The sequence below is a fragment of the Eublepharis macularius genome, chromosome 9, assembly GCF_028583425.1.
Source record: "Eublepharis macularius isolate TG4126 chromosome 9, MPM_Emac_v1.0, whole genome shotgun sequence".
Lineage (NCBI taxonomy): Eukaryota > Metazoa > Chordata > Lepidosauria > Squamata > Eublepharidae > Eublepharis > Eublepharis macularius.
The window spans coordinates 63,677,043-63,695,894 of NC_072798.1; the positions used below are offsets into that span (position 1 = coordinate 63,677,043).

At 39.6% G+C, this 18,852-nt stretch overlaps 1 protein-coding gene across 1 annotated transcript in view; it reads right to left on the reverse strand.

Moving 5' to 3' along the window:
* The window catches only part of RAP1B (RAP1B, member of RAS oncogene family), a 42,356-nt gene that overhangs the window by 9,240 nt on the left and 14,264 nt on the right, over positions 1-18,852 (reverse strand). Inside the window, exons 2-6 of the mRNA XM_054988691.1 lie at positions 8,997-9,083; positions 6,419-6,487; positions 4,752-4,808; positions 2,791-2,931; positions 873-1,016 (exon numbers count right to left, since the gene is read on the reverse strand). Of these exons, the coding sequence (XP_054844666.1) occupies positions 873-1,016; positions 2,791-2,931; positions 4,752-4,808; positions 6,419-6,487; positions 8,997-9,053 (468 nt within the window). The 5' untranslated portion in view covers positions 9,054-9,083. The remainder of the gene's footprint in view (positions 1-872; positions 1,017-2,790; positions 2,932-4,751; positions 4,809-6,418; positions 6,488-8,996; positions 9,084-18,852) is intronic.

Below are 18,852 nucleotides of genomic sequence, written 5' to 3' on the forward strand. Positions count from 1 at the left end.
AGAAAAAAAGCCCTGATTATATCCATAGTGTATCATATCTAATACGCTATGGTCATTCAGATACTAGCCCTAGTACACTCCTCATTTGCTGTCTCCTCATATTGACTGTATCAACCTACACTGTGCTTATTAGATGGCTCTTTGTATGGATTGTTACTAATTTACACTGTATAACCCACTATGAGTATCTGTGAAAAGGGCGGACTATAAATACAGTAAATAAATAAATAATCTCTAAAATTACTAACAAGATCAATGCAACTAGCAAAAGAGATTTCTGGAATTCAAGCTCACACACAAAAGGAAGCACACCGATCTGAAAGCAAAGTACTCCATATTCTCAGAAAGAGGGCAGGGAATCAGGGGCAGGGGATGGCTTCTTTCTCTTTCTATGGGGAGGACCTCATACAGCCACTTGTGCCCAGTCACCCAATGTTCAGATCACTTCAAAGCAATAGCTAGTAAAAGTGCTAATTGGTTGCCAAGAACTAAAAGCTCAGGTGTGCTAATTGCTCAAGTGGTACCACAAAGGTACAAGTCCTAATGCAGCCATCATGGTTACTTGGAGGCCAAACCAGACAAAGTTAGCGCTTGTTACACATCTCTCTTTTCCATCAAAGAGTTCACAGCAGATTATGTGTTTCCCAGACTACATGCTGTTCTGTTGAAATCAATAGGACATATCAATAATGACTGACTTTTAGATCTTATTGATTTCCTCAGGACTTGGTGCAAATTATTTTTTTACTGGCACAAAGCATACACATTTAATTACTAGATAAACATAATGGCTGCTAAAATTCACAAAAGCTGTTAACAGTACTGATGTGGATTAAAAAGTTCAATTAAAAGTTTGAAGTGCATAGCTGTACCTCATTAACATTTATCTTTGATTTTGCAGAAGACTCTAAGAATGCACAGTTATTCCATTGCCTTGCTAAGTTCTGTCCTTGTTCTTTTCCCACAACTCTTTCATCTTCCAAATCGCACTTGTTGCCAACCAAAATCATCGGTACCTAAAAGGAAAAAATTACGTATACACTTGAAAGGTTTGTTCCAAATATACATTGAAGATTTACTGATCAGAGACTTGAAGAAGTCATTTCTGAAACTAGTCAGTTACACTCAGGTTTTTATATTTGAAGGATGAAATGGCAACTGAAGTCTGACAGGTATCAAAACAAGTGTGGGAACTAGAGAAAGCATTTAAAATGAATCGTTAAAATAAATGCTATGCTCTCAACATGACCATGAGAGAATGGATTAGACTTAGAATTCTCAGAACCAGCTTCATCAACCATAGTATAGAACAACATGACTGAAATAAACTCACTCCTATCCATAATACCCGGTAGGCGACATGTGTGTACGTGAGAGAGAGAAAAAGAACCTGGGGGAGGGAGGATGACAAGATATAGGGAACTCTTCCCTGGGTCTGGAGCAATGTCAAATCAATAGAATGATTAATTATGTCTCTACATTTACTGCTTCGAGAACTAGATGCTGAGACACTTCAACTGCCAAATTGAAGCTATACAACTTCTATTTGCCACCTCTTACAGCATATGATTTTCATTTGTTTTTCAAAGAGATTTATCATATTCTTATGATACAGCCAATTTATGTTACACTATATTTCGTTATATGGAAACAGGGCTTTCAGACATCCCAGAGGATTGACGATCTAATTCATAGCAGAGGCCACATTTAAGTGGAAATGGTTTCTGAAAGCAGCAGCTTGTGTTTACTAGGGGAAGGTTCTACTCTCAATAATTAGGGGAACATACCAGAACTTATCTACCACTTGGTTGGACCCCCTACACTGGTGTCACCAAGTATGAGTACTCTGAACTGCATTCATATCCTAGAAGCAGGACTGGATAGTTATTAACTAACAAAACAAAACAAAAACCCTGACTGGAAACTTAACTGCAACATGAATGACCTTCTACCTTTCCAGATTCAGGATCCCCAGTGGCACAGCATGGGATCCACTGACAGGAAGTTATGTGATAGAGTCACATGACAGGAAGAAGTCAGATTTCTGACTTCACAAGTGGGGATGGGGAGTTCCATACTGCAATCACATGTGCAATCACTGGAGGATCAAGCAGCTGGGGAGAGGGAAGATACGAAGGAGAGAGAAGATAGAGCTTCTGAAGAGATGGTGGTCTCTGAACCTCAGTGTGCTAAAAAGAAATATTTTCCACTGCTGAGTGACCTCATCTCAGTGTCCTATTACTCCTCTCAGCTTACATGCAAACTAGCAGCAGGTTTTTCCACAAAACATCACAGGTCTGTAGCTCTATACAGGTTCACAACACACAGATAAAAGACTACAGTACTAGATGAATTCAGGTTGCCACACATGATCATTTTCTCTAAGATACATAGTTCTATTCCGGTCAGTGACAATTTATACAGACTTCCAGAGTAAAAAGCATGTTTATTCAAGAGTGATACTATTAGGTTGTATTTAGGAAGCTATACTTCCAATTAACAACTATAGGTATAGCTATCCAGTTTTCATACACTCAAATTTGTTTGAACTTCCCCTAAGAAAGTTCAGCTCGCTGACCTGGGACTTCTTCCTGTAGAAATTGCAATTAAGTAGAAAAAGTTCTCAAGAATCTAGTAACTGAATATGTGTATAGTTTTTAGCAACCTGCTGATAAGACTCACAAAAATATTATCAAAAACTGTCATACTCAAATTTCTAAATATAACGCTTGTTTTCAGTAAGAAAACAGAAAGCTTCATTTACAAAGGGAACCTCCATTAGCAGCTTACATCATCAGTGTCTTTGACTCGAAGAATCTGTTCTCTTAGGTCCTGCAAATCATTAAATGTGGACTGTGCAGTGATGGAATATACTAAAGCAAACCCTTGACCATTTTTCATGTAGAGGTCTCTCATGGCTGTAAACTGCTCCTGTAAATGCAAAGACATAACTCTGTTAGAAAGCCAATATTCTAACAAAAGCAACCTAAGTTATGCAAGCATGACACACAACGACAGAGCCAACATTTTCCCTAGTACTTTTCTTAAGATTCTAAACACGGGCTGGCCTGTTGCCCAGATACGTAAAGAATCTATTGACACTTGTGCAGAAAAGCCTGCCTGCAAGGGCTGTCTTCGGAATAAAATCTGCATGGAAACTGAGGCTGTAACAAGTGACATGACCATCTTTAATTATCCAGTTGAATTACTGCTTTATCAACAGCCCTAATAATTTATTGTATAGGATGAATATTTTAATGAAAGTATTTGTTCACAAAGAGGAGCTAGAAAGATGTATGTCTTGAAAAAGAGCACTTAACATGAAACCTATGCATACAATTTCACTTTGCATAACAAATGGATAGTTCTGTATCTTAATATTACAGAAGGAGGTCAGCGCTTTTGCTCACTTTTTCTTGTTTACAGTATCCATCATGTGAACAGAATAAAACAGGATCTTAATTCCTTGACACCTACAAATATTATGCATTATTCTTCTTAGGGAAAAACTAACTTTCCCCATCACTTTTTATTCTAATTCTTGCTCGAATGAGCGGCTTGGATATTCTACAGTTCCTTACCTCTCATTCTTGCCCCTTCCCAGGACCATCAGACACAGTGGAGGATTTGGAGCAATTGAAAATCAACCCCCCTAATCAGTGAAAATCCCCCCCAACTCAGTCCAGTCACTGGAGATTTTAAGGTAGCGTAAGAAGGCACAGCCTAATTATGCACACCAAGATGTTGTCCAAGAGTAACAATACATCCTTAAACATAAAAGGCAAACCGCGTGTTGCTGATGATGCACATTTTATCCTGGTGCACCTGCGTATGAGCGCTAGGATAAAAACTGTGTTGTGGCCAATACAGCCTGCAGCAGCGGGATGGCCAGGCGAGGCATCCTGTCAATCCGGAGGCCAGTGCAACAGCAGGATGGTCAGGCAAGCCAGCTGGCTCCTCCAGAGGCCGCGCTGTTTTCTAGGGCCCGTTTTTTAAAAAACAAGTTCTGTTGCTAGTAGGTTGTAACAGTGCAATTATTCTTCAAACTTCAGCAACAAACTGGCAATGTAAATTAATTTTAAAAAATGATTTCCATGGAACAAAGTATCAGAACTGGCTGTGGCTACCCCAGCATAAAACTGGGACTGTAATGGAAGGAATGCTCACTGAAAATGTCACCTCCATGTGCAAAAAGAGACAAACTCTAATGAAAACGACATAGCAAGCATCATAATGGTGTTTTCTAAATCTACAGAATACCAAATTTGGAATAACAACTTAGTGGACACACCCAAAGATCAGCCTTCTAATTCTCCCCTTGTGCATGAAATTCTGTATCTTGGGGTGCACAGAACCTTTGTTATATATCTGTAAACCTAAAACATCCTCAAGATGCTTGTTGGAACAAAGTATGACATTATTTAAAATACTGAACAGGAAGAAGCCAATGTGATTTTGTCCATCTTTCAAATTCATACAGAAGTTAGCTCTCTAGAGGTCACAATTTCATTCTCTCTTTCCATCTTCCCCACCCCCACTACTTAACAATGATTTCGTTTGCATTTTTCTATGAAACGGTGCAGAGGAGGAGTTCAATTTATTTGTGGTTTGGTAAAAAATTTGGCACAACACTGATTGTTTTCAGGATATAGACAACCATCTACAATAATATTCTGAATCCCAAACCATTTCTCTATGAGATATTTTATTTGTAGATTGACAAGTTGGTTACTTAGCTTTGCTTTACATACCGTTCCTGCTGTATCTAAGATTTCAAGCATACATTGTTGTGCATCTACTTCAACTTGCTGTCAAAAGAACAGAAGTTAAATCGTTGTTGGAATATATATAATGAGACTTCAAAACGTTCAATTGCTTTTCTTTACAAGTTATAGCCACAATGCATAAGTTTTGTCCCTTACCATATTCAAAGTAGTTGGCAGGCTGAAAAAAAGTTTATAGGAGTTTATAATAAAACAGCAAAATAGTTCATTTTGCTTGGTTCAGGAAATATTTGTGGCAAGAATTTCACACTCAACTGGAAGGGGAGAGGAAGAGGAAGCACGGGAAAAACAAGGTAACAATGAGGAAAATAGTGCTTGTTATCAATCACAGTAATTTCGAATTAGAAAAAGACATTTTTACTATACTAGAGGCTTGTTCACTACTGTAACCTGCCAGTGGCTTCTGGTCCTAACAGGAAGAAAACCTGAAGAATGCATTATTCATGCCTTGCCTTCCTTCGCTCAATGAATGCAGTCGTTGCTAGAACTGTGTATGAGAATAAAGCAAAGACTGGGTTCACCCATCTCCTGACTAGTCCCATACATCTTCAGCCTTCCTCTCTCTTCTCTCCTCTGTCCCCACCCTCACCCAAAGACAGTATCTCTTGGTCCTAAGCTCTGCAAAGTTTTCCCTACAGGCTCCTTTAGGCCATACAAAGCAGGGTGGGCTGGGGATTTTCTCCATCTACTTTCCCCCAACTTCCTGTATTTTATTCCACTCCCTACCCTTCCTTTGAATTCCATGCCTCTTCATCTCTCCAGTTTCTGGAACCCTTTCCCTACCTCTTACAAAACTGGGCCATGTGCAAACATTAATGGTCAGCAACTTTATTCTCTCAAGAGCATTCACGAACGTTTCATAATCTCACTGACAGTCAGTCACTGCTACAGGCTTCAATGATAACACAAAATAACTTTGTGCACTGCAAAGGTTAAGATAACTATTGCTTGCTAGCCAATGGCTCTTGGTTTTATTTCATAGCTCGCTCTTATTTACCATATCTATTAGACCTCAGCCTAGAAACTCATGGGAGCATACCTTCTGACACTTTCATTATATTTTAATTGATATTTGTATTGGTTTAACTGCTCTATGTAACCTTGGGAATCAATTTTTGGTCCCAAAATGGGATAAAAATGTAATTTTATTCTTCCTTCAGGAATGCTCAGAACAGCTAACACAGCACTGCTAACAGCTTTCCATCTTTTTATTAAACTGGTACACATCCACTTAACTTCAACCATGCTACATCATCAGGCAGCTCCCAGAATGCACCCTGGAAGTGATAAGTTTCTTAGACGTGATGGATTGCTGTGTGAGCAATAGTGCACAAGTTTGTCACGCTGCCTTACTTTTGCTTTGAGAAGCAAAATCAAGTTTCTAGCCAGACCAGGAACGGACTCATTCCTGTCTGAAAGTAAAATAAGAGTGTGGTCCCCTCTTCTCATACTGCACAGTTTGGGTTGCCTCTTAGCCACCCAAGAAAAAAAGTGCAAGTAACTTTTACTGCTGCATGTATGCCTCTGCAGTTTCACTGCTATCTTAACAGCAGGCTTAGGTGACAGCATTCTGATCCACATTACATTACCAAATAAACGCTAAATAAAAATACCCTTCTCTTCTATTTACATACCTTTCTGTAGGAATCTTCTATCGTAGGATCATATTTTTCAACAAATATTCCTTGAACAAACTGTACTGTCTACAACAAAAATATGTAAACGTTTACACAGTTTATACATAATTTTAAATACGTTTCCTTATAAAAACCATTTGGACAGTTTGCTACACCTACTGGAAAACAATGCTGTTTTCAGGTTGCTTTCTGGGTATATATTAGCTTCTTTATTGGTATGACCTCCCAGTTTAGAGATGACCTATAATTTAATTATTAACTATGTTCCAGACAGAAGTTTTCACTGGTTAAGACTGAAAGTGCTACCAAACTTAATGGAGTATGAATTCCATCTCTCACTATGGTTACCTCAGACAATGCCATCTGGAAATAGCCACAACCCTCTTTTATATGGTATTTAAGATTGTGGCACACCTATACAAGTAAAGGGTACAAACTGCAGAAAACTAAAAAGGGAAGGGGATACTAGTTTCTGTACAGAGGCGTAAATCTCTGCAACAGTACATTTAAGTGACTACTGAAAGTGTGAATATTATCTAATTATTGTAGTCATGTGATATTTGTGCTCCAACTACATATTTATCTGATGGCATTATCCTACACAATTTTATGCTTTGATTTTACGAAGTATTCTGATACTTTACAGCACATTTTAATGCTACCAGCTTAGATTCAGTCAACAACTGCTGGAAGGCACTAGCAAATGCAGATTTTTTCCCCATGTCCTGCTCTCCCCATAAGTCCCTTCCAAACTCTGGAAGTATTCCTGTAGTTCTTAGACCTGTGTGGACAAACAGCTGCGTGATTGGGGAGAGGGAGGACAGCAAAATCTCCCCCTCCTTCATCTTCCTTGGCAGTGCTTTGCTGATGAAAGGGGGGGGGTGATTTCACCCACTTCCCTCTATTCACTGCACCCCCTCCCCAAGCCCCACAAAGTTGTCTGCCCACATGGGTCCTGCAGCTTCAGGAATAGTATTTCGAGGGGTCAGAAGAGAATAAGAGGAAAATCCATACCAGTTCTGCCACTCCAGTTTTATCAGTGGTTGGCCAGATCCATCCCTATGTCTCCCTTCAACAATATTTTATTTTAGCAACATGTTATATAACAGAATCCTGCCTTTGGACATTTCAGGCTGCTGCTTTATGATGATTTTATTCTCATGAGAAATGAAGACAGATTTCCAGACAGGATGAGATGTCTAATTATGTCTGTACAGAGACAATATTAATGCTTCCCTAATTTGTTTTTCTACAAAAAAACAAAAGCAGGACAGAATAATGCAGATTTTGTGCACTATGATTAAATATCATATGCCGTTCATGAGTATTTACATTTTAAATATTCTATTCCTATATTGAGAACATGCTCAACAGGCTACTTTATCCCAGCAATTTCCTCAGCAATTCCTTATTTCTGAGGTTCTCTGAAGCCTACTTTTAGACAGTGAAACCATAGAATATATTCCAGCTGAATCTCTTCACAGGAGACAAATATGTTTTTGTGGAGAAATTTATAAAAAAATCCAAAAAGAACAAGATCTATCTAGATTAAGCAAACCCATGGTGCTGAAGGAGAGTTTTGTGGATACCATGGATGGCCAAAAAGCCAAATACGTGGGTTCTGGCCTGAATACTCCCTCCCTAGATGCTAAAGTGACAAAACTGAGGCTATTGTAGTTTGGTCAAATCATGAGAAGACAAGGATTTCTGGAAAAGTTAATAACACTAGGAAAAGCTGAAGGCAGTAGGAAGAGGGAAACCCAAAATGAGATGGCTTGACTAAGTAAAGGAAGCCATGTCCTCCAGTTTGCCAGATTTGAGCAAGTCTATTAATGATAGGACCTTTTGGAGGTCTTTCATTTATAGGGTTGCCGTAAGTTGGAAGTGACTTGATGAAACATAACACATACACACAGACATGCACGCACATAACAACACTGAGTCACAATTTGTAACAACTCACAAACCATACTGAACAATGTTTGCTTATAAGTAATTCAAGGGAGGAGGAAAGGGAGGCCAAGGGCAGAAGAAAGAAAATATCAGGATATTTAAAGGTGAGCCCCTTTCAATTCATTCCTACCAAGTAGGAAAACTATGAATATTGCCACTGAAACATCCACAGCCAGGCTTCAGGTCTAAAATCTTTGCTTTAAAATGTTTTAATGATGTTTTGAACACCAGATTCACTCACTTCCAACCATATTTCTGAATTTCGTCCTCAGCTACAGAACATTTGAAACAGCTTGCATTTTAAAAGGGAAAATATAATTTTTACCCAAGTGCTTAAGCCAACACAAATTTCCTCAGAAACCTCACCTCATACACAGCTGCTATTAATCTTTTTTTGGGGGGGGGGAAGAGATAAGAAAAACAGAATAATAATATTTAAAATAAATACCAGCATTTATTAGTGAATGTTAATGAGTTGCAGGCTTTAAGTTGTACGGTTATGTATAAAAGTCTGAGTAAGTTTGAATAAGTTCAAATAAGTGGTTAAAAAAACAATTAGACTTAGCCAGACAGATATTAATTTTACTCATAAGACACCAAGCAGCAACATAGTATTACTTACCAAAGCAGACTTTCCAACCCCTCCCGAACCAAGAACTACTAGCTTATATTCACGCATGGTGAAAGCGTTGAGTCAACCCTTCAATACCTACAATGCAAAAAAAATATACTGTATTGTAGTAAAGTGTATCTCCATGTTTGGTTTATTAATTTCATTTCTAAAAATATATACTGAATATAACTTGTTCATACATTCCACTAATTCTTTTAGAAGTACGTTTCTATTCCAGAACTCCCCAGAAGGCTCATTCTAAGATTTGAGTAACCTGTGTGAATAACCATTTATTTAAATGCAAACATGTAAGATTAAGTACCTGTGGTTCCCCCTTCCATTTAGCAAAAGCATGTCTGATATGCAATATATGGGCAGATGAAGAGCAGGGCGTTCTTTGTTGTAATACCCTCTGTGAAAACTTTCGGCCTCAGAAAATTCATTTAGCTGGTTCATTGATGAATCTTTCAGGTCCAGTAATGCTTTACGTGATCAGATAATAACTGTAGCTTGTATTACTGCTTTAAGTAGTTGACATTTCATTGGCTGCTGTTCGTTATTTTTAATCAATGTAATGCATTTGTTTATATTTTCTACTGAAAGCTACCATGAGAGATTAAAATTAGTGGCAGCTGAGAATCTTCAGCATGCTTTAAAAGTTTTTTATTTACCTTTACTCATTTGTGATCATGAACAAGAGTGCATCTTCTTCCCCCCTTATTTTTAATCTATTTAAGGCACTTAAACTATATTCCCAAGTAATAACAGAATATATATATATATATATATATATATATATATATATATATATATATATATATATCTCAACTATATATTCTGCTGTCATCAGACTTTAAAAAAAATCTTTACACATTCTGCAGCTACATGGGAAAATCTTTCCAGTGAAAGATTAAAAATTCTTTATCTTAAAAAGCCTATTCAGGCGTTATCCGTGACTTGTCAAAGAATATATAAGCCAACAACCAAGAAAAGTTTCTAGATAATTTTTGTCCAGCAGTCTCAAGATGTAGCCCTTATACTACTTGATCTTCTCTCATAGATGTGCAGATGCTGAGTTTCCTAAGACAACTCAGGTTTCCTGGAGTTAGTTTAAAACTGTTTTCCCTTCACAACAGACATGGGCTCCTCCTCAGAGCCAACCCCCCTTTAGAAGCTGGGCAGGAATCAATCTTCTCCTAAGAAGATATAACCCTTCTTCACTTGGCTTGAGTCTCCACTTACTACTCGATCATTCTTGCCAAAACACCCCCCCCCCTCCAAGTTCTATGGTGTTTGTTTCAAGGGAACTTCAGCTTATGCCAACAATTATGCTAAGAATTCTTAACTAGAATTCTTCTTCAGGAAAGTGATGTTACAGTTAAGGCAAAAGATTTTTCTTCCCTCGCTCCAGAGGGGAAGAAAAATCAGACTCTGTCAGACTCACTCACACACTCCCTCTCAAAACAAAATCCTGCCAGCAACCGTCAGCCTGAAGGCTGGTCCTGACTGGCCAATCAGAGAGGAGGGAAGAGCTCTCTTTCCAAGCAATTGTTATCTCTTACCCTTCCAGCACTCTGATTGCTGCACTTAGGAAACCTTCTTTAAAGTGCATTCCATCACACTGGACAACTGGGAACAAGAGCTAGTGAAAATGTGCAGTTCCAGAGTTCTATGTGGGTGTGCTTTTGAGCAGACCGTGACAATTACTGAATTGTTATAGCTACTTGTGGAGAAACAGACCTGCTACCATGTTAGAGAACTATGGATAGTTCAGGCCCTCTCCTGCATAGTGAGATAACAAATAGGCAGTATTTTAGAATACATACAAGTGGAGAAGTACTACTTTTGTATATTCTCTTATATTTTTAAAAATCCCTGCAGATACATAACTAGTATTTCACCGAACCCTTTCTCTACTATGCTAATTTTACCAGGTAAGTTTTTGAAAACATATGTAAATGGGAGTCTTTAAACACAGTATGTGCTACTTTCGGTCTTTTCAGCTCCAACCCAAATTACCACTTTATCCTGCTACATTACAGGAAGCAGATTTTTTAAATACATGCCACAATATGGTATGTGGCCTTACCCCTCAGTGCAATGTATCCCCCAAAGTATAGCTGCTCCAGCATGGTGCTTTGCTGAACTTTGCTGCACTGGACCTTTCACTATTAAGGGGCAGTTTGATAATCAGCATGCAGACTAGTAGAGATAGATCCTAACCATATTTACGCCCCTCTACCCGATTTTCACTGATTGCATTTGCTACTGCAGACACCCCATGTTATTTCCACAATCAATCAATTCCTGAGGCATGATAGTGGGGGTGAAGGGTGGGGGCAGGGATAGAAGACAGAAAATTTGGGTTGGCAAATGCCACTTCTCTTGTGCAAGATGACACACTTCTTAATGGGCTTTCCCTTAATGGGCTTTTCTCAGGTAGTTTGCAGTCCTCTGTCTCAACCTAGAAGACATATACTGAAATTTACTTTATTATTGGAAAATATGAAACCCAATGGATTGTATCCAAAGGAAGCAGTAGACCACCTCTGGTTTGACCCATTCTTCTTATGTCTCTCAGTGTGGCTTGCAACACTGATGTAGGAAGTGGAAATTCAACAATGCCTAAATGATTAAGAGTTGCTGAAACACCAAAATTAGATACAGAGTGAAAATGGTAAGTAACAGAATGGAGAGAGAACTCAAGGAAAAGATGTCATCCCATTTCTAATCATTACACTGGGAAAATGTTGATTTTAATGCCTTATAAATGGCAAATTATTATTGAATTGTTTTTATACATTGTTTCCACTGGTAATATGGGTTATCTCCCATATTATTTTCACAAATCATCTGGGTTAAAAGATAGTAATTGACCTAAATTCATCTACAAATTTCAGGACCAAGTGGATATTCAAAACTAAGTTTTGCAAGCACCAGTCCAACTATCTAATCACTACACCACACTGCCTGCAGTCTGAAAGGATTATAATTACTTAAGTGATCATGGATAAGATCTCTCTAGAAAAAGAAGTCACATTTTTCTTGCTGCCGTTCTTCTAGGAGTTGCAGGACTTATGTCATTCCACAGACTGTTTCCTGATATAGTTTATGAAGTTTGTAGTGTCTGCTTTCTAGCAAAATCTTGCTTTTTCAGCAGCTAGTGACTACACTCAAATTCCCACAGTTTTGTCACTGTAAAGATCTTTTCTTAAAACCCCACCAACTCCTGATAAGATAGGTGCCTAGTCATCCCCATTCAGCTGAAAACAACTGATGCCCACTTCCAAAAACCTGTGCTTTGGGAAGAATATGACATGAAATACCACTTGCCTTGGCTCTAGTTTACATGGCTCTTCAGTTTGTGCAAATTCGTGAATATCATGTGCTTGTGTGTATCAGAAATATTAAGGCGCAATGCTATGGCCTGCTTTAACCAGCTGGAGTAAAATATTGCTGATATGCTTGCATCGATTCTACCCAATGTAGACAGTAGTAAAGAAGAACAGAATAGGTGTAATTTGGATCCAGAGGAAAAGCCAGATTTTTGCCAATCTGGCTTTTCTGAATCAAATCAGAGCATCTGGGATATGAACTGGGAATGGACCTTTGGACACTTACCGAGAAGGGTCCTTCTCCTCTGAGGAATGAAGGACATCTTAGGTGATTCCCTTTGCCCAATCAGAGAGGTAGGAAGTTAAGTTTCTTCCTCTTTCCTGTTGGTGCTTGGAACACCTCCTTTCTCAGTTTGGGTGACTCCAAACAGCAGTGGAATTTTCTGGTACTGGTACTGCTCGAGTGTGACTCTCACCTGGTACTTAGACCTGCGGAATGGAATAGCAAAATGATTCAAAGTGGAAGGAGAGTGAGTGTTAGACGAGACAACATGGAGTGATAAGACAGGAGGACAGTGACCTCAGAGGGGCAAGATGTCCTCCATCTTGTGTCCAAAGGTCCATTCTCCCTCTGAGGCAGAGGACATCTTGGCTGCTCCCAAAGCAGTTACTCTTTACAGGGTGGGTCAAGTTCCTCGTCCTGTATCGCGTGTTGAAGTACTCTCCTTCCAAAGGCAGCACCTGCCGAGTTATACAGGTTTAGCTTGTAATGCCTCACGAAGGTAGATACTGAAGGTAGATACTGAGGACCAAGTGGCAGTCTTGCAGAATGCTGCCACCAGGGTGGATTTGATTTAAATCAAACTGATTTAAATCATGATTTAAATCACGATTTAAATCACTAGTCGTTAAGGCTTGATTTAAATCATAGTTTTCTACATAAAGACTAATTCTTGCCGGTATAACTTTAATATGCAAGTAGATGCCTGCCTTACCGATAGGTAAAAGAACTTCATTAAAGTATTCCCAAACTGGGTCTCTTTTACGGCCTGCTGCCATTATAGGTTTTTTCCTCCAAGGAAAGAATGTGATAAACCTCAGGTCATACACACAAAAGATCCAAAGACTTGTGCAGTATTGTGCTCAAAAAGTTTCACTTTCATTTTGTACTGCTTGCCCCTCCCTCCTCACACTTAGTTTCTTCTTGTGCAGATCTATTCCACTCCAAACAATCAGAAAAATATTGTTTCTATTCACTGAACTTCTTGAAACTTAGCACTGGAGGGGTTGATTCTGTCTTCATAGGTTTGTAGAACAATAGGATTAAGGTCTTTTTCTCTACTCTGTTCATGTTATAACATTTTTGCTGTGAAGAAGAGGCATGTGATCTCTGCTGAGCTGACACAAATTCAGTTTTGAGAACTGCAAAACCAAGCATCTGTGATAATATCTTGTAGGCAGAGAAACTGCCCAATAATCTTACGAAAACCTCTGGAAGAGCATGACATTGTGAATGGATTAATGGAATTTATTTACCAAAAAAATTAAACATATACAGCCTTATTCTACATAATTAAAAACGAATCTTTATTTCATGATGGAATAACCTTTGGATGGTAATATATTTTCCTCAAAAAGCATTTTATTTAAAAAAATTCCGATTTAAATTTTAAAAATCCTATTTTTTTGATTTTTTTAAAAAAATCATTGATTTTTATCCACCCTGGCTGCCACCGACGAGTTGTTGTGCAGAGCTGCGTTAGTGGCTGCACTCCTGGTTGAATGAGTAGTGATTCCCCTGGGGATCCCTCTGTTGCTTGATCTGTAGGCTTCTACAATACAGGTCCTGATATTCCTCCCCAGTCATCACTGCTGACGTTTTCTTCCCAGCATTAGGAGGGTAAGTGTTAATGAAGAGGGAACCCGATTTTCTGATCAATTCTGTTCTGGTCAAATAAGCTTTGAGAATTCTCCGCACATCAAGAACGTGCCATTCCTTCTCCTTAGGGTGTGATGGACTGGGACGGAAGGAGGGGAGATTAATCTCCTGCACTCTATGAAATCTAGAGCTTGCCTTGGGTAGGAAGGTTGGATCCATACGAAGGACTATCTTATCTTTATGGAAGATGCAAGGGTTAGGTAGGTCGTGAGAGCCAGTTTGGTGTAGTGGTTAAGAGCACGGGACTCTAATCTGGAGAGCCGGGTTTGATTCCTCACTCCTTCACTTGAAGCCAGCTGGGTGACCTTGGGCTAGTCACAGCTCTCTGAAGCTCTCTCAGCCCCACCCACCTCACAGGGTGTTTTGTTGTGGGGATAATAATGACATACTTTGTAAACTGCTCTGAGTGAGCATTAAGTTGTCCTGAAGGGCGGTATATAAATCGAATGTTATTATTATTAGGTTTGATAGACAAGGCTTCAAGCTCTGAGATTCTCCTGGCCGAAGTGATCGCCACGAGGAAAATGGTCTTCAGCTTCAGTCATCTTAAAGATTGGTTCGAATGGAGGCCTAGTCAGGGCTGACAAGACAACATATAGACTCCAGGTAGGAGAAACCAGTGGACAATTGGTGGGCTTAACAAGGTGGCACCTCTCAAGAAACGTTGTACATGTGGGTGCTTGGACAGACAGAAAAACCCTCCAAAGGAGGAAGGATGGATGCCAGGGCTGCTACTCGTTTTCGCAGTGTGGCTGGCTTGAGGTCAGAGTCTAGCCCATCCTGAAGGAAACCACCGTGCCAAAACCTACACGGACAGAAATGACGTGCTTATCACCCTCCTGCCAGGAGAAGGCACAGCAGGCCCTTCCAGTGCAGATTGGACCCTGCAGAATCTGGACCTCAATATTTTCTACAGCTGGTAATGTACTTGGCGATTTCAGAGCGCCTCTTCAGGGCAACCTTCTCTCTCTTTTAAGACAAACTATGAGGGAAGAGATCTTTAGAGTTTTTGCCAATCCCAAACCAGAGACGATAGCGAGACAACATCTGCTCCCCTTCCCCCCCAACAGACAACACCGAACAGAGAAACAATGGCCCACCAAGGCAGCCCAAAGGTCCACGCTGGGCAGACCCGGGGGAAGGGGGAAGGTTCGGGGGATGGGAACTTCCTCCGAAAGTGAGGACAGAGAGGAGGGTGAGTTCCTCTCCTAGGAGGAGGAAGCAAAGATCACTGTCCCTGACCAAACCAACAAGTTGTTCAAAGCAGAGGGTTACCAATACTTATTGACCAAACCTCTGGCTGCCCTGGATTTGCAGGAGAATGCCAGAGGGGAAGAGGAAGACCCTAAGGCGGGCAAGACCTCCAGGCCCAAAGGATGTAGGGAATTCTTCCCCAGGGCTGATACTCCAGAGAGAGTTTTCCCATTCCCAGAGTACTTTGAGAGGCAATTGAAAGCTGGATGGGCTACCACTGTGGCCCGCCTTTTTGCGGCCTCTGCATCAGTGTGGTTCTAGGCCTCCGGGTAGAGAAGCGCTGCGGATCCTGTCTCCTGCTGCTTCCGTCGTCCTTCTTTGCAAATAGTACACGGCTCTAAGGCTGGAAAGTTGCTGGGATTCCGTTCCAGCCGGGAAGACAGGACAGTACTGAGGGGATCCGTATTCTCCATTGCAGATGCGACTGTACTATGGTTCTCCTCTTTGCTCTCCATAAAGCTCCCATCGGAGACCATGAGTTCCATGCCCCCTTGAGCTCACCGAGACAGAGGCAAGGAATAGAGAGGAGGGAGCAGACGGAGCAAGATAAGAAAAGGAAAAGAAAATAGAAAGAAACAAGGGAAGAGAAAGAGAAAGAAAAGCAGTACAAAGGATTGATGAGCAAGAGTGGCAGAGAAATCTGCCCCTGCAACTCCTCTCCCTGGAAGAAGGAAAGAACTGGGAAAGGGAGTATTCCAAGCACCAACAGGGAAGAGGAAGAAACTTAACTTTCTGCCTCCCTGATTGGGCAAAGGAAATAACCCAAGAGTGCCTCAGAGGAAGAACACAGATCTAGATATACAGGTATATCCGGGAAATGTAGCTTCAGCCTCTGTCTGGCTCCTTCCTGAGCTTTTCCTGCTTTTTTCCCCATGGGAAGGAGGGGGAGTGAGTGGCCAATCCATGCAGGCACTCTTCTTGCCTGCATGGTTTCTATGAGTGACACTGGTTCAGTTGGATTAAGTTGCAAGAGTGTCCCTTCTTTCAGTTTGTTTTGAATGGAATTCTGTTTTGACATGATTCTCTGGTTTGATGTTGGTCTCCCTTGGTTTATTTTGTTTCTTTTGCTTCATTTTGGTTTGGGTGGAAATCTGTTTTGACATGGATTTTTTGGGGATCCTTGAAACCCAGATACAGATTTTTTTTTTTGTGCACTCCTAGCACATTCAAAGTGTGGAGAAAAATAACTAGTTAGCATGAAAGAAAGCTATGTTTCTGAACCTCCAGGCTGGTAGAATATGAAGAGATGGAAGGATAAGATTCTTTTTAGCATCTGACAAGTACAAAATACTTGAGCTCAGAAGGCTTGGCAGCTCTATAGGATTTGTGATATACAAAAATTGTCAATCCGACCAGCTGAATTTTAGGACAAAACACACACTGCTTTAGCATAGAACGTAAGTGAAATTGCCTAAGGACAGAAAGAACTATTAGCCTTCCATTTTAAAACACCGCATTTTATGTAATGACTTTGAAACCAACAGCTGTATACACCTAATGCATAATTAGTACAGAATTAGTAGCCCTCTCATAAAAAGGGAGCTTTTAAAGAATTCGATAATTAGAAAATATTGTCATATGAATTACTACTCTGAGTAGAAACATTTCATCTACTTCAACTATAAAGAGTTACATTGATGGAAAGTCATACAAGGGGAAGGGAACACAGGACTGTATGTGAACTAGGGGATGATACAAGGATAACAACAACAAACAATTCGAACCCCATTTTAGTACAGCACAGTGACTTAGAAAGTCTCCAATTCAAATCTAACCTTTGGTAAGAACTGTTCTAAGCCCTAGTACTTCCCTCCCTCCACAATAATTGCATAATAATGTCCTACCTTACAGAGTTGTTGTAAGAATGGCAAGGTAATTATATGAAGGGCTTGAACATCCAAGAGCATTATGCTAATGTAAAATATTATTTTCAGAGCCTTTTGGCCATAGCAGTGAAAGCTTTAGTAAGCACTCTTGCATTTCTACTATATTGTATGTACTAAGCAGCTCTAATACAGTAGCAACTTAAGAACAAATGTATTGGTAGACCGGCATAACTGCCCTACCATTACACCAGATGCTGCCGTTACTGTGTAATAAGCCATTCTAAAACTCATGAACATCTCTATGATCAAAAGATATCATTTCCTATTTATACTCTAGAGTGATTGAATCTGTACTGTGTTTTTTTAAAAGTTGCCCTTAGTTTCAGAACATGTAACTTATTTGAAGAGTTAAGTACATATACTAGAAGAAAGAAGGGTTGGGGAGAAGGCCATGCAATGAATAAAAATATAGATATTACATTTCTATTTCATTACATACTTCATTAATCAGATTTACCAAGTGTTCTGACGACTAGATTTAAAAGCTTATTCACATTTACTTGTATGAGACAGGGCCAAAAAATATTTTGTATATGTGCTTAAGATACATGAAATGAATTCCATAATTGCTTAACCCGGCATCCACACACTTCAAGTGATGCTTCAGTCTTGAGAACAAAAAATGTACTCAACATCAAGTACCTTTTTCATCCAAATCTATTACCCAGGACTGAGTGGTGTATTTCTGCCATTTCTTCACTTACAGCAATTAAACAGGAATGTGCTTGCAGTACACAATGCACAGAGGGGGAAAAGATAGGTTTATGAAATAGTCAGAGAAGATGCAATTAAGGTAATATCGCTCCTGCTAAATTTCAGCACATTGTATTTAGTTTCGGTCTTCCATTGTTTATAACATGGCTAAAATTCAGAAAAGGGCAAAGTACATTATCTAGCCTGCAAAGATAAACTGCAAAAAATGTGTAGAATCATGAAGTAAAACATATAATGCAATTTGCTTTGTGTTTGCTTATAAGTGCAGACAATATGATTAAATGAAGCCAGCTAGCTCCCATAAAAAGGGAGGCTCTACTGTTAAAAAAATCTGTGGGGAGAGGGGTGAAAACCCCAAATTCAAAGTTTGTTTTTGCTGCTGCAACTAACTTTTAAACACTCTCCCTTTTAGTGAGGTTCTAACAAATCAAATTTAATGTTTTGAAGTCCGTATTAAACTGGTGTCTTATACTTTATGTTTGGCAATGTTAACAGCCCAATTTCTTATCAGGCAAGAGAAGCCAGGCTATACCAAAGTGACAAGACAGGCAATAAGCAGGCCTTCCTGTTGTGCAAATTGCACAGAAGCCACAGAAAGACACAGCATTACTTCAGGAGGCCTCAGCAGAACAAATATTCATCCTAGCAAGAGTGAAAGCAGCACAAACACTGATTTTTAGAAAGAGAGGCTCATTTGCCAGGATTGGTTGTTTTTCCTTAAAGAAAGTAAGAGAGTT